The sequence below is a fragment of the Panicum virgatum genome, chromosome 5K, assembly GCF_016808335.1.
Source record: "Panicum virgatum strain AP13 chromosome 5K, P.virgatum_v5, whole genome shotgun sequence".
Lineage (NCBI taxonomy): Eukaryota > Viridiplantae > Streptophyta > Magnoliopsida > Poales > Poaceae > Panicum > Panicum virgatum.
In genome coordinates this window covers 17,601,944-17,615,087 of record NC_053140.1, presented here as the reverse complement: position 1 = coordinate 17,615,087, position 13,144 = coordinate 17,601,944, and the positions used below count along the sequence as shown (strand labels likewise).

At 44.2% G+C, this 13,144-nt stretch overlaps 2 protein-coding genes across 2 annotated transcripts; both read left to right on the top strand.

Annotated features, from left to right (window-relative positions):
* The first annotated feature begins 1,376 nt into the window (after positions 1-1,376).
* LOC120706736 (malignant T-cell-amplified sequence 1 homolog) lies at positions 1,377-5,399 on the top strand. The gene is made up of 8 exons (XM_039991450.1): positions 1,377-1,583; positions 2,974-3,055; positions 3,153-3,220; positions 3,435-3,532; positions 3,721-3,857; positions 4,162-4,229; positions 4,528-4,591; positions 5,031-5,399. The coding sequence occupies exons 1-8, from the start codon at positions 1,573-1,575 to the stop codon at positions 5,046-5,048; spliced, it is 546 nt and encodes a 181-aa protein (XP_039847384.1). The 5' UTR covers positions 1,377-1,572; the 3' UTR covers positions 5,049-5,399.
* Positions 5,400-7,682: 2,283 nt separating this feature from the next.
* Positions 7,683-11,926, top strand: LOC120706735 (lipoamide acyltransferase component of branched-chain alpha-keto acid dehydrogenase complex, mitochondrial-like). Its single transcript, XM_039991449.1, has 8 exons — positions 7,683-8,064; positions 8,154-8,306; positions 9,310-9,435; positions 9,860-10,239; positions 10,335-10,582; positions 10,675-10,763; positions 11,273-11,500; positions 11,595-11,926. The coding sequence occupies exons 1-8, from the start codon at positions 7,843-7,845 to the stop codon at positions 11,706-11,708; spliced, it is 1,560 nt and encodes a 519-aa protein (XP_039847383.1). The 5' UTR covers positions 7,683-7,842; the 3' UTR covers positions 11,709-11,926.
* The last annotated feature ends 1,218 nt before the right edge of the window (positions 11,927-13,144 follow it).

The window sequence follows — 13,144 nt, the reverse complement described above, 5'->3', positions numbered from 1 at the left end:
TGATTTCGTAAGTCTTCTGCGACATGACTGCCAAAACCATGCTCCTTCCACTCTTTTGGCAATGAGTACTGCTCGTCATCAGATGAGCCCTCATATTCTTCCATCTCTATTGCGGTTTGGTCTTCTGCCTCCATCTCGTCCACAATGCTAAGTATCCTCTATCCCTCATCAGCAAGGCCTTATGGTCCTATGTTTTGGTTCTCTGTCTCTTCTGACTCATCTTGCTCAATATAATTGGTCTCTCTTCGAATACACGGAGTTCCTTGATCTGCACCATGTTGAATTTCATTTTGTGTCTTCTCCTGGATTTGGACAAGAATGGCGAGAGGCCACCCATGCTCTAGAGCTGCTTGCATGTACTTCTGCCTGTCATGAATGCTGTGTATCATCATCAATTCTCATAAATCACTTTCTACCTCCCAATTAACAAGAGACTGGACGGTGATCACATGTGTCAACGGATTAACACGGAACCCATGCTGCAGCCATTTACATATGGAACCAAAACTCCTTTCCAGAGGTTTGTCTATGGCGCTAGATGTGCACTTAAAGACAGAAAGATCTACTCCATTTGGCCCATACAAAACATTGTAGTCACCATAAAATATTTGAAACTGCATCTTGCTCGACATATCTGTATATCACAGAATACTTATCGAGTTATACTCTTTACTTCACTAACTTATTCAATAATCCGTAAAAACTAAGTATGGAATTCAACTACAATATATAAGTATTCATAACTACATGATGACACTCAAATTCTATACTGCATATACCAAATTCTATTCTAAATCATAATTAATTTATAAACACGTCTCTAATAGTACTGCAATTGTAATAATAAATGCGTAGTATTAATTTTCTAAACTAATTTACTACTACGTAACTACAAACTAAAGTATCATTAAATTCCTACTTAAATAGTTCTACTATAGCACTAATTAAATTAAATTACTCTACAATACCAATGGAAAAATACATAAACTAAATGTACTAACCTGCAGATCACAAGTGCTGAATCTGGCTGGGCTTCGCCGCTTCCCTTCTCCTCACCTCTCTCTTTTTTTTCTGGATTTTTGGTGGAATTTTCAGGCTCAAATGAGAGGGAATGGGGGTCAGATGCTTATATAGGGGAGGGTACCTCGGTCGCCTAGTGGTCGCCGAGGGGGGGCGACAGGCCCCCTTTTTTTGCCAGACCTTGTTGCAAATTTAAAGAAAAAAATTACACTTAGGGCCTGTCGCCCTATGGGGGCGACCGGGGTATTTTTAAATTTTTTCAAGTCGGACATATATTTTTAAAATTTTGATTTTTTTTAAATATAAAAAAGAAAAAAACGCCATAGCAAAGTCCAAATTATTAAAACTGTTGCGGCCCAAACCATTTGCACGGTGACGCACACCGAGGAAGAATGCCGCGGAGCCGTGTCTTCTTGCCGCACCGATTCCAGCACTACAGCGCGGCATCGGCCGTCCCCTCCCCTGCTCCGCTCTAGGTCACCTTTGCCTCGCTGCCGCCGCGTCCGCCTCGTCCGAGCCGAACACGGGGAAGAGAAGAGAAGCCCGTGCGCCATGTTCAAGAAGTGAGTCCTCACCTGCCCCCCTTCCCCCCATCCTAAACTTCCCTGTGTATCCCCTCCGACTCCTGCGCTCAGTAATTCGATCCGTCGCCGTGGTCCACTGCGCACACCGATCTGGTTCTCTCCGTTACGATTCCGCGCAGCTGAATCCTCCGACAGCGCCATGCGTGAATCGAGATTGCGTTTCTCTTTATTCATTTAGCTGGGATGTGGGATCTGTAGAAAACGACCTCGACCTTTGGCCGCTTAGATTTTTCTAGATGGAACTTAGTAGGGGTGCTTTCGGGGAGCAAGATGTAACATCGGTGGTTGTGGACATGGAACTATTGGTATGTGAGTTTGCAATGTGTTGAAGCTGCTCTATGTTGGATCGAATGGCTGACAAGGAGGCTATGGCACTAGGGCGGTGTTAATTGATATTCCGTTGCGTGGTTAGACCTTAATGCTATTGAGGTGTGTTGTTGGACCTTATTGCTGTTGAGATGTGCGGATCAAATGCTGTGATGCTTGTATCTGCACCGCTGTGAATGTGGTTTCTGCTTCAAATCTTCTGTGGAATTCAGTTGGTACAAGACCATTTCATGGAAATTGAGTTTAGGGGTGGTACAGTTGCAGTTGTAGCCATGCGTATGTGCACAGGTAGTTTGTTCCCAAGATGTATTGGACCTGTTTGCTTGACCTAAGACCTTTCAGTGTAAGTTGTGTGTTCAACTAGTAAAAATTAAGTTAGCATGGTGCATCTCCTTGAACTCTCGAGATTATATCATCTGTGGGGAGAACTGATGTTGTATGCTTTTGATTCAGAGGCACTATGTTTCTTTTGCTCCATCAAGCTTGTACGAGTGGATCTTCCAAATATGATGTTTTGTAGGACAATTTTTATTTAATTCATAGAGGAAGCAATATAAATTTGTATTTCCAGAAAACTCTTACTAGTCCAGTTTGCCTAGTAGTTTTGGTGTAAGGATTTTCATGGTTTGTTTCCAAACTAGGCCTACCGAAATTTGGCTAGGAAAAGTTTTGGCCAAGTTTTTTTTTATTTTGCAAGTCTGACTAAATATAGGCAAGAAAGTGCATGTGACCTGACTTGCCAAAAAATTAGTTGTTGACTAAAATGCTAGTTCTTTGAGCCTAGCCAAATTTCAAATTTGTTTCAGCACAAACTAGATACACCCTTTTTAATTTTTCCTACATTTTTTGCGATCATATATAGAACAATATCACATACCAAACATCATGATATAAAACAATATCACATACCTTGTGATTGTGTATCATCTGCGGACAACAGAATGATTCTTTGCCTGGAGAGTTACTCTATGCAAGGGTTTGGTATCCTTTTTATTTTTAATGCTTAGCACTATTAACTCAAACTTACTCCCTTTGTCCCCAGGTTCTCTTCGGAAGATATATCTGGGCAGAATCAAGTTAAGGCCTCTGTACAGCGAAGGATTCGGCAAAGTATTGCTGATGAGGTTTTGTTATTACAAATAACCTACTTACACCTGTACTTCCTTTTCATTTCAGTTGCAAAATCTGTTGTACGGCTTACTGAATTTAACTTCATTGCAGTACCCTAGCCTTGAACCTTTGCTAGATGACTTACTCCCCAAGAAGTCACCTATGATTGTTGTTAAATGGTTAGTAGTTTCTCTTTCTTGATCAGCGTGCTTGCTAACATGTTATTATTGATATTGATGTACCCAAAATTGCATTTGAGAATTCCTTTTTCTTAACAATTTTTTCGATTTCAGGCTAAGTACATATGTAAATCGATTTTCATTTCCTTCATTGGCAAGATCATTTGTTTCCTTTCAAGTGCACTGACTGCAGTGTGTTTCTTTCATGCTGCAGCCAAAACCATCTGAATCTTGTGGTGGTGAATAATGTTCCACTGTTTTTCAACATCCGGGATGGTCCTTATATGCCAACCTTGCGTCTTCTTCATCAATGTAAATCTTCCTTCCAATTTTCCTAGAATGTCATCTCTGCATCCTTTTTACAATGTACACCATGATATGTGAAACAAATTTTAGGGCTCATTCTGTCTTGTTCTGCATATCTGTTAGGATGTCATCATTCTTAAAGTTAACCTGTTGGAGAATATTAACTGGAACGAAAACTGTTTACATTTGATCAGATCCTGATATCATGAAAAAGTTCCAAGTGGACAGAGGTGCTATCAAATTTGTGCTCTCTGGCGCAAACATAATGTGTCCTGGATTGACATCACCAGGTGGTGTCTTGGATGATGAAGTCGAGGAGGAAACACCAGTGGTAAATTACTTGTCTAAACTTCTAATTCATTTGTTTATAGACAGTGAGTAATTCACTAATTCTTGTCTACTTCAGTCACAGTTTGCAACAAAAATTTCTATATTTCGACTTTTAGCATGTTTCTGCAACCTGCGAAGAGTTTATATACTTTTAAATTGTCCATAGTAATTTAGTAAGATATTTTGCTTCCTATTTTGTTATTTGCACCATGATCCATGATAGTTTCTTAGCAACCTTCTTCCTCCGTTGAACTGAACATGCCTGCTGCCGCTCTCATCTTTTCTGTTCAAATCTATTTTTCCAGGCTATAATGGCGGAAGGAAAACAACATGCACTGGCAATTGGGTTTACAAAGATGTCAGCGAAGGACATGTAAGTTCCTTTCTGCATTATTGTTCCATGCTGGTGCTTCTCTGCCAGTAAATTGTACTGCTGAAGTGTGAACCTTGCATTCATGCTTGCTGATTCACTCTTTTCTGTGTTCATTAATATCCCGCTTTAACGGTGCAATTGTTCTTATGATATGCCGTCCTTTATTTTCTAATTTTACCTGCCAATGCACTCTGAATATATTAGACAGAATTTCAGCTTTACTTACCTTCACTTTCCACATAATATTAGGTACTAACATGTCTTATTTTGGCAATGTTGCTCCTGATTATTTTTGCAGAAGGACCATCAACAAAGGGATTGGAGTTGACAATATGCACTATCTAAATGATGGCCTATGGAAGGTACTTGTCTTTCCCTCTATCTCCCTCATCACCTTCATCTCTGATTGCTAATATCAATTCTTGCATTAAGTTAACTATATAGCATTGCAAGAAAATTTGCTAGCTTAGTACTACCTCCATTCTTAAATATATGACACCGTTGACTTTTTCATTCGTTTGACTATTCAGCTTTTATACAAATATTTATGTAGATAGATGAATCTACAAGTTAAACCTAAAATACTTTTGATGAGATCTAGTGGTACTCATTTTACTTCACTTGACTAATTGATTAAATAAATATAGTTGGTCAAAGTTTTTGAGCAAAAAGTCAAATAGTATTGCCTTGTTCATGAGCACTGCAGTAAAATTGACGGAATGGAGACAGACTGGAATTTATTGTATCTAGATTCTTCTGAGTTCAGCTTGGGTGATACTGATCATTTCTTTACTTGAACAGATGGAGAAGCTGGAATGAGGATAATTCAGTGAGGGGTGCTGAGCTTGCGTTATTCTCGTATTGAGATGTAAGGACCAGTAGAATTATGTATCTGCACAGCTGGTTTTGTTTAAACAGATGAAGTTGCCAGAAGCTACATTTTCCGGATAGAAGTTGAGTTTACTCCATCCCTTTGGTGTTGGAATGACTGTTGAAACAGGCTTTGACTGCTGTGTTCAGCACTTTATATGGCAGTACTGGAATCCTGTATAATCCGGTCAGCTTACCATTGACTGGTGCGCTTTAGTCAAAACAATTTATACTGAAATGGAAACAAGGAAATCCTAAATGCTCGACATGAGTAATTTGATCTCAGCATGTATTTCATAACTTATTTTCGTTGATTAACACTCCGTGAGTAGATAGTGCTTGTTCATAAACATCATGCTGATGTTCTCTTTTATTGTGATTGTTGGTATTGGGTCGTATTATTGAACAACATGGCATGCAAACAAAGCGGGATAAATATCTAACTGTCCAAGACACTTTTTTTTTGTGACTGTCCAAGACTCATGTACTGATGTACCTGGTGTTTGCATGCTACACTGACAAGCAGTTATCGGTTCATGTCCGATTACCTTCAATTGGGTTAACAGTCTAGCAAATATAAGGTCTTTCACTGTAGCTGCTTCATCTATCTGAGTTTCCACTTTTCTCAAAGATTTAGATTTTTATGGCCACTGTAGATGTTTTATTCTCCAAATGAATGTAGTTGGTTATGAATTTATGATAATCCTGCAATTTGGTAAATTCGTGTTGAAGCGGTGACTCCAAATCTGTAGTGCAAAGGAACTGGAAGTAAGCAGAGCATGTTAGGTTGTATGAGACCCACACTTCCATATATGAAACTTTATTCTTCTAAAGAGCTCATTGGAAAGCTTTAAAAAAGCATACAACTCTCAGAACAAACACTTCAACTTTCGTCTGTTTTTTTTTGGAACTATTTTGTATGGAACAAACATTCATTAGCTTCATAATTTTGTTGCATCATTAAAAATTTGCATTGCTGCTCATGATCATGGAGGGTAGCATGGAAGCCTCAGCTTTCTAATCATGCATGGATGAACCAAGCCCAGAACTCTGTTCCTTTGTTTTGTGTGTGGGAATCGTGGTGGTAATTTTGCAGAGGACACTTTAGCTACTCCATCCGTTTCAAAATGTAGGTCGTTTTGATTTTTTTAAATTCATATATTTTGCTATGTATCTAGATATATGTTATATCTATATGTATAGTAAACACTATGAATATAAAAAAGCCAAAACAACCTATATTTTGGAACGGAGGGAGTACTATTTTATTTAGTTTGATAGCAAAGCAACTAGAAAAGGACATGTCTGCCCCCAATTAGCTTTTATGCTCTCGGTGGCTTGCATCCTCTCTCCCACCCTTGACCTCCCACGGTGGCGCAACGCTGGCAGCCGGGGCCTCCCCGCTGCTTCTCCCTGTGGGAACCAGAGGCCCCTTCTCAGAGTAAGTATAGTAGTCGGCGGGGAGCCGGTGAGATCCGACGGGGAGCAGAGAGGAAGCAGGAGAGAGAAGAGAACGAGTTAGCACTGTAGCGGGTAAAATGTACTGTACCGATCTCTTTCACACTCCATGCTTCCACGTCGCAGTCACTTAAAAATTGGTGGGGTCTGCCACCCACGAACTCAGGTGAGCTGGAGCTCGATACACCAGAAGCAGGCGTAGTTATTAGCTTTGCTCCCACCGTCTCACGACCGTTGCTTCGCACATCAGCCCCTTCCGCCGCACTTGCCCTCCACGCGGAGGGCATTGGGCAGCTCCCAACCGCCGGATTGGTGGCCGTGCACTGGAACTATATATTCTAGCATTTGGCTAATCGGCACGGGTTACGGTGTAATTTTGATAAGGATCCTGTGAATGATTTGGAAGGTGGCGCTGCTGGGGTTAAAGGAGCTCGAGGTGGCTTGCAGCCGCCCTGATTATTGGCATGTGCTCAGGGCCTACGAATCAGGGACCCGATGCGAAACGTATAATGGGTCTCCAAAAAAAAAAAGTGAAATGCAATACAAACAAAGCATACTTTTAACTTTCGTATACATTATTTCTTTCATTAAATAGGAACATATCGAATATTAGAGCTAAAACGGTTAGTTTAGCTCGTTCTACTCGTTCAGGAGATGGCTGAATCAAAGTCAGCTGAGAAGGCTTTTTGATCTAACTTCCTGTGTGAAAATTAAATCCATGTACAACCACATACGATTATTTTAGCTTCCCACAATCTCTTGTTACCCACCTGTTCGGCAAGCATATTTTGCTGATTGTTAGCGCACGGCAAATTTAATTTGCATGCCGAACGGATGATCGTTGGAACTGCACATGGAAATGCATCGATGTTTGTCGTCGGCTTCCGATCGGGTAGGAGGAGCATTGCGGATAAGTTAGTACGCTCACGCCGCCAGCTCAGCTAAGTCAGAGAAGTGCTAGCGTGCTCACGCCGCCAGCTCAGCTCAGCTCGTGTTCCATTCCTCCCATGCTTTCCGGTTTCCACGAATTATGGGCACGACCAGCCCGCTGCTCTGCCAGCAGCTGCTCGCGCTCGCCGAGTCCCGCACTCCTCTTCTTCCCCGTCTCGTGCAGTCGTGCTCCGCATTGCAAACTAAACTAAACAACCACCACCGTGCCAACCAATCCAAAACCCCAACTCCCAGATTGTTCTTCGTTCACCGTAAGCGATCCAGCGCCTCCTCCTCAGCGAGCGAGCGACTGACGAGACGAGACGGAGACGTAACCTCGCCTCGCCTCCCCCGCATGGCGTGGGCGCGCCTCGCCTCCCGCTGCCGCCTCCGCCGGGCCGCCGCCGCCGCCTCCGCCGTCGGCAGAGGCCCACGCGCCCCGCCCGCGCCGCCTCCGCTGCCGCAGGCGGGACACGCGGCCCTCGCGGAGCCGCCGCTCAGGCGGGTCCTCCGCCTCCCCCAACTCCACTCCGCCGCCGCCGCGTCCTCGGCGCCGCACGCGCGGCTGCGAGGTGACGTAAGTCCGCGAGCCCCCCCCCCCCCCCCCCCCCCACCTCACCTCCTCGGCACTCGCTGCGGTTTTGATTTTGGACTTGGGATGTGCAGCGGTGGCAGCGCCTGGGGCCCGCGAGGAGGTGGCTCGCCAGCGACGCCTCCGCGGCGCCGGCGGGGGAGGCGGCTGAGCTGGTGGAGGTGCCGCTGGCGCAGACCGGGGAAGGCATCGCCGAGTGCGAGCTGCTGCGCTGGTTCGTCGCCGAGGTGAGTGCGGGGCCGGCTGCGTTTTTGGCTGTTGCTCCTTGCGGAATTGCGCCGTGGGGAATCTGGTCGTCATACAACTGTGGATTGTGGAGCTATGCTTGTCGAAATTGAGGAACGATTTCGTTTGTTAACGGTGACGGATTTTGTTTCCCATATTCTCTTGCAACTTCATGAATGTTATTGGGTCATACAACATAGTCGAGCAATTTAGTTCCACTTATCAGGGAAGGGAATGAGCACAGCCAGTGAAGAATATAATTGTGATTTCTTAACATTGCAAAAATATGCCCTGTTCCAATGCAATGTCTCGGCAATTTGATGGGAACCAGACAACAAATCGTGCTACTAACTGGTCTAGGGGCGATCACAGGTTCAGTAGGATCACAGGTTCAAGTTGATGTGATAAATAGGATCACGCTTGTAATCTGTTCTCCTTTGCTTTATTCTTATAATGTTGTGTGAATACGCACCTTGGTTTCCAATTGGCCTGTTACTTGAGTACTTGCTGCGGGAATAGCTGGCCTAAACACTGTAGGGAACTCATCGGTTTTCTACTGGAATTCACAAGCTTGTGTCACATTCTGATGAGAGGCTTTTAATAGCATGGCCTGTGCCATCACGCACAGTGCGGATTGCTTCCTTACTGTTTTTCTGCTGCTCATGTTATGTTATGTTATGTTATGACTTGATGTATTATTTATGTTTTAAAATTAAGCTTCCCTTTTTCTAAGAGGGGTTTTTGTCGTTGCATTAGAGTTCTCATTAAACTTTTCTTGAACATAAATAATGAAACGAACTACAGTATTACAAAGGACTATGTATGTCACAAGAAAAAAAAGCTCCAGAACACTATCCTGGGAATGAGATCTGAAATTCAAATTAGCCTTGCATAGATTGTGTCACAAGCTTTTTTTTTTTTGTTCACTCATCTTGAATTTTAGAATTCCTGCCTTGCAATCCCTGTATAACTGGAGTTGACTTTGCTGAGCTATTCATTTTGCAGGGTGACCAAGTAGATGAATTCCAGCCACTCTGTGAAGTACAGAGTGACAAAGCAACTATCGAGATAACAAGTCGTTTCAAAGGAAAAGTACATCAGATTCACTTTGGCCCTGGTGACATAGTGAAGGTAGTTATCAGGTTACTTTTGTTAATTTTACCTCTCTAACTTATGCGAACAAACCTGCTAGTATGTTCTACAAAACTTAAATGTGCTCTGCATTGTAAGCTCCCTAGGTTGGTTGAACTTGTATTACTTGAAATTACTTAAGTCAATGTGCTCCCTCCAGTAAAAATATTTCAAGGTGTTGGTTTGACCACTTATTTCTATTGGAAATATCTAATAAATGTCCGTGATTATGAAAGTGCTTTTTAAGACAAATCTACACATGATCTTTATGTTTCCTAGTAAAATTTCTAAAACTAGTGATGGTTAAAGTTTAAATAGTTTGATGGGATATTAGTTAAAGCGTGAAGCATTTGTGACTGCAGGGAGTATCTCCACTAACTTATTTTTTTTTCAAGAACTTACTGAGTCAATGTGTACTTCTTAGGTTGGTGAAACTTTACTGAAAATGATTGTGGGTGACAGCCAAATTGTATCTCCAGATAGCATATTTCCATCCGCTGATAAGTCACTTGGAGTAGAGTCTGCGGTTCCTTCAAGTGAAGGCAATGTTCCTAGTGGAACACTCTCTACACCAGCTGTTAGGCATCTAGCGAAGCAGTATGGACTCAACATAAATGAAATTGTTGGAACAGGGAAAGATGGTAGGGTTTTGAAAGAAGATGTGTTGAACTATGCTGTTAACAAGGGTCTTTGTGAAGAACAATCATCATCGTTGGAAGAGAACATTGGTCAAGTTGAGTTACCGGAGGAAAAGAAATCATTATCCGACATGCACTTGTATGAAGATAAGAAAATTCTTCTCAGGTATGATAAAAGTTTCCAAGATGTCTACTTCAGGATGGTAGATCACACTCATGGCCATTCAGTAGTAATCTTAAGTTGAGCTTTCCTTTCTGCAGGGGATACCAGAGAGCAATGGTCAAATCAATGAGCCTGGCTGCAAAAGTTCCACATTTTCATTATCTGGAGGAAATAAATTGTGATTCTCTTGTGCAACTGAAGACCAGATTTCAAAATGAGAACAAAGATAACACTATCAAGCACACATTCCTTCCGTTCCTCATAAAGTCACTTTCTATGGCACTGAGTAAATATCCTATGTTGAACAGCTCTTTCATTGAAGAAACCAATGAAGTTGTGTTGAAAGGTGTGGAATCTTTGAGTTCTTCATTTCTGTTCTTGTTTCCTTTAATCTTCAAGAACGATGAAGTTGATGACAACTAGTATTTAATTTTTTAGGATCCCATAACATTGGGATAGCAATGGCTACAGCGCATGGTTTAGTCGTGCCAAACATCAAGAAAGTGCAATCACTATCAATATTGGAGGTCAGCAGCAACTTCTTTTTCTCCTTGAACCCATGATAATTTTGTGGCTTCAGTCTTAAATTCTGTCCCCGTAATTTTGTCGCTAGTTTCCAAAAGGTTGAAACAATGAACTATAATAAATTTGGGGTGACTTTAGAAGGTGTTTATTCCTTCTTCAGAAATGATAATAAATTCTTGTACCCAAGTTTGGAGGTAAATATATAAATCTTGTAGCCAAAAGTCTGAAGAATTCTTCTCTTGTGATAAACTCACTCAGCTGGCTAGTCATTTGCAAATAGCTTCGCAGTCGTGTGTGGAACCTGTTAAATATGATATGCATGTTATTGACACTAGAGAATTTGAGGTTTGGCAAGTAGACATGGTTGTTTTGTGCTTGATATCGTTAAGTTTCTAATCTTTTTAAACTATGATTGCACCTGATCCTAGACATTGTGAGGACTGTCCAGTGGATATGGTTGTTTTGTGTTTTGTCTCCTTAAAGTTCTAATCACTTTGAATGTGATTACCAGATCACAAAGGAATTGGTGCGGTTGCATGAGATGGCATCACACAACAGGCTAAGCACTGCAGATATTGAAGGTGGCACCATAACACTTAGCAACATAGGCGCCATTGGTGGCAAGTTCGGCTCACCACTTCTGAACCTGCCTGAAGTTGCCATCATTGCCCTGGGGCGCATTCAGAAACTTCCTCGCTTTGATGATGACGAAAATGTTTACTCTTCATCCATAATCAATGTATGCTTGTTGTGATACACGTTTCACCCAGAATAAGCCTCCAATACTTGGGTTTTCACTGACTGTGATTCCCCAATCTTTGCCGTACGTGCAGGTTACTGTTGGAGCCGATCACCGAGTTGTTGATGGGGCCATGGTTGCAAGATTCTGCAATGAGTGGAAGGGCCTCGTGGAGAAGCCAGAGCTGCTCTTGCTGCATATGCGATGATCCAGTAAGATACCTGATGCGAGGGGATTGCCCAGAATTTGTAAAGATGGGCTGAAATGAAGGCATTCCGGCATCGCAACTTCACACCATAAGCCAATGTAGGCAGTCACTCACGTATGTATACAAATAAGACGTCGCCTGCAAATACTGGACTCGCATCATGTACATGACCGTACACCTTTGCAATAAAAATGGGGGATTTTTATTTCAGAGTATAAGATCATGGGTTATGCGTTCGCTGCATCCTTCTAGCCCTTCTCTAAACAGAGTGGCGGCTGTTGGTGCCGCTCCATCTCCAAGAATTTTTGAGGGTTGTGTTGGGAAATTCTTGGAGCTGGATTTTAGTTTCATTAGGAGGTGTTTGAGAGATTCCACTCCACCAAATTTAGCTCCACTTTAGAAAAAAAAATACTCAAACACCAACCAGCTCTATTCCACTCCACCAAATATTAGCTCTATTCCACTTTTTTGGGTGCTCCTCACAAAACTAGAGTTGGTGGAGTTGTAGATTATTATCCACCTGCTATTGGTTAAACATATCTTTTCACATAAAAATAGAAAAAGTCAACATCTCTCCCATTCCACCGCCGCCTGTTCCTCCACATCGCCGGCGTCTCACCCTCCCATGCCGCCGGCCGAGCTCCGGCCCTTCCACGCCGCCGAACTCCAGCCCCCCACGCCGCCGAGATCCGGCCCTCCACGCCGCCCAGCTTGGGCCTCCCACGCCGCCGAGCTCCGGCCCTCCAACGTCGCCGAGCTCCGGCCCTCCCCGCCGCAGAGCTTCTCAAGCTCGCACGCGGCACACGCGGCCGCGGCGGACGCGGAGCGGGGCGGGGACACACGGCGGCGGCGGCGCACGCAGCCACCGCCGCCGCCACCACCTTCGGGGCTCGCGGCCGCCGCCGGGTCTTGCTGCCCCCGCCGCGGCTCGCGGCCTCCACCGCCACCGGGGCTCGCTGCGGCCGCCGCCACCAGGTCTCGCGGCCTCGGCCTCCGCCGGGGCTCGCGGCCGCTGCCTCCGGGTCTCGCGGCGGTGTCTCGCGGCCTCCCGCCCCACCGGGGCTCGCGGTGGCCGCCGGCGGGTCTCGCGGCCCCGCCGCCGGGTCGCGCAGCTCCACCGCCGGGGCTCGCGCCCGCAGCCTCCGGTGCTCGCGCAATTCGCAGGAGCTCCAGTACTGGAAGAGATGGGTGAGGAAGAAGACAACCTGACGGTGGGACCCACGTGGAAGTGTGGGGTGGGGGGGGCGCGTTTAGATGGGCCGACTGGGCCGGTACTCACACACTGGGCTGGCGGGGTGGAAGGAAGTGGGCCTCTCGAATTTATGGAGTGGAGCTCTCCCAAATATAATGGAGTAAAATTACCAGAGTGGAGTTCAACGGTGGGGTAGAGTTTACGGAGCAGAGCTGTTTTTTTGGAGGTGGAGCTCTCCCAAACA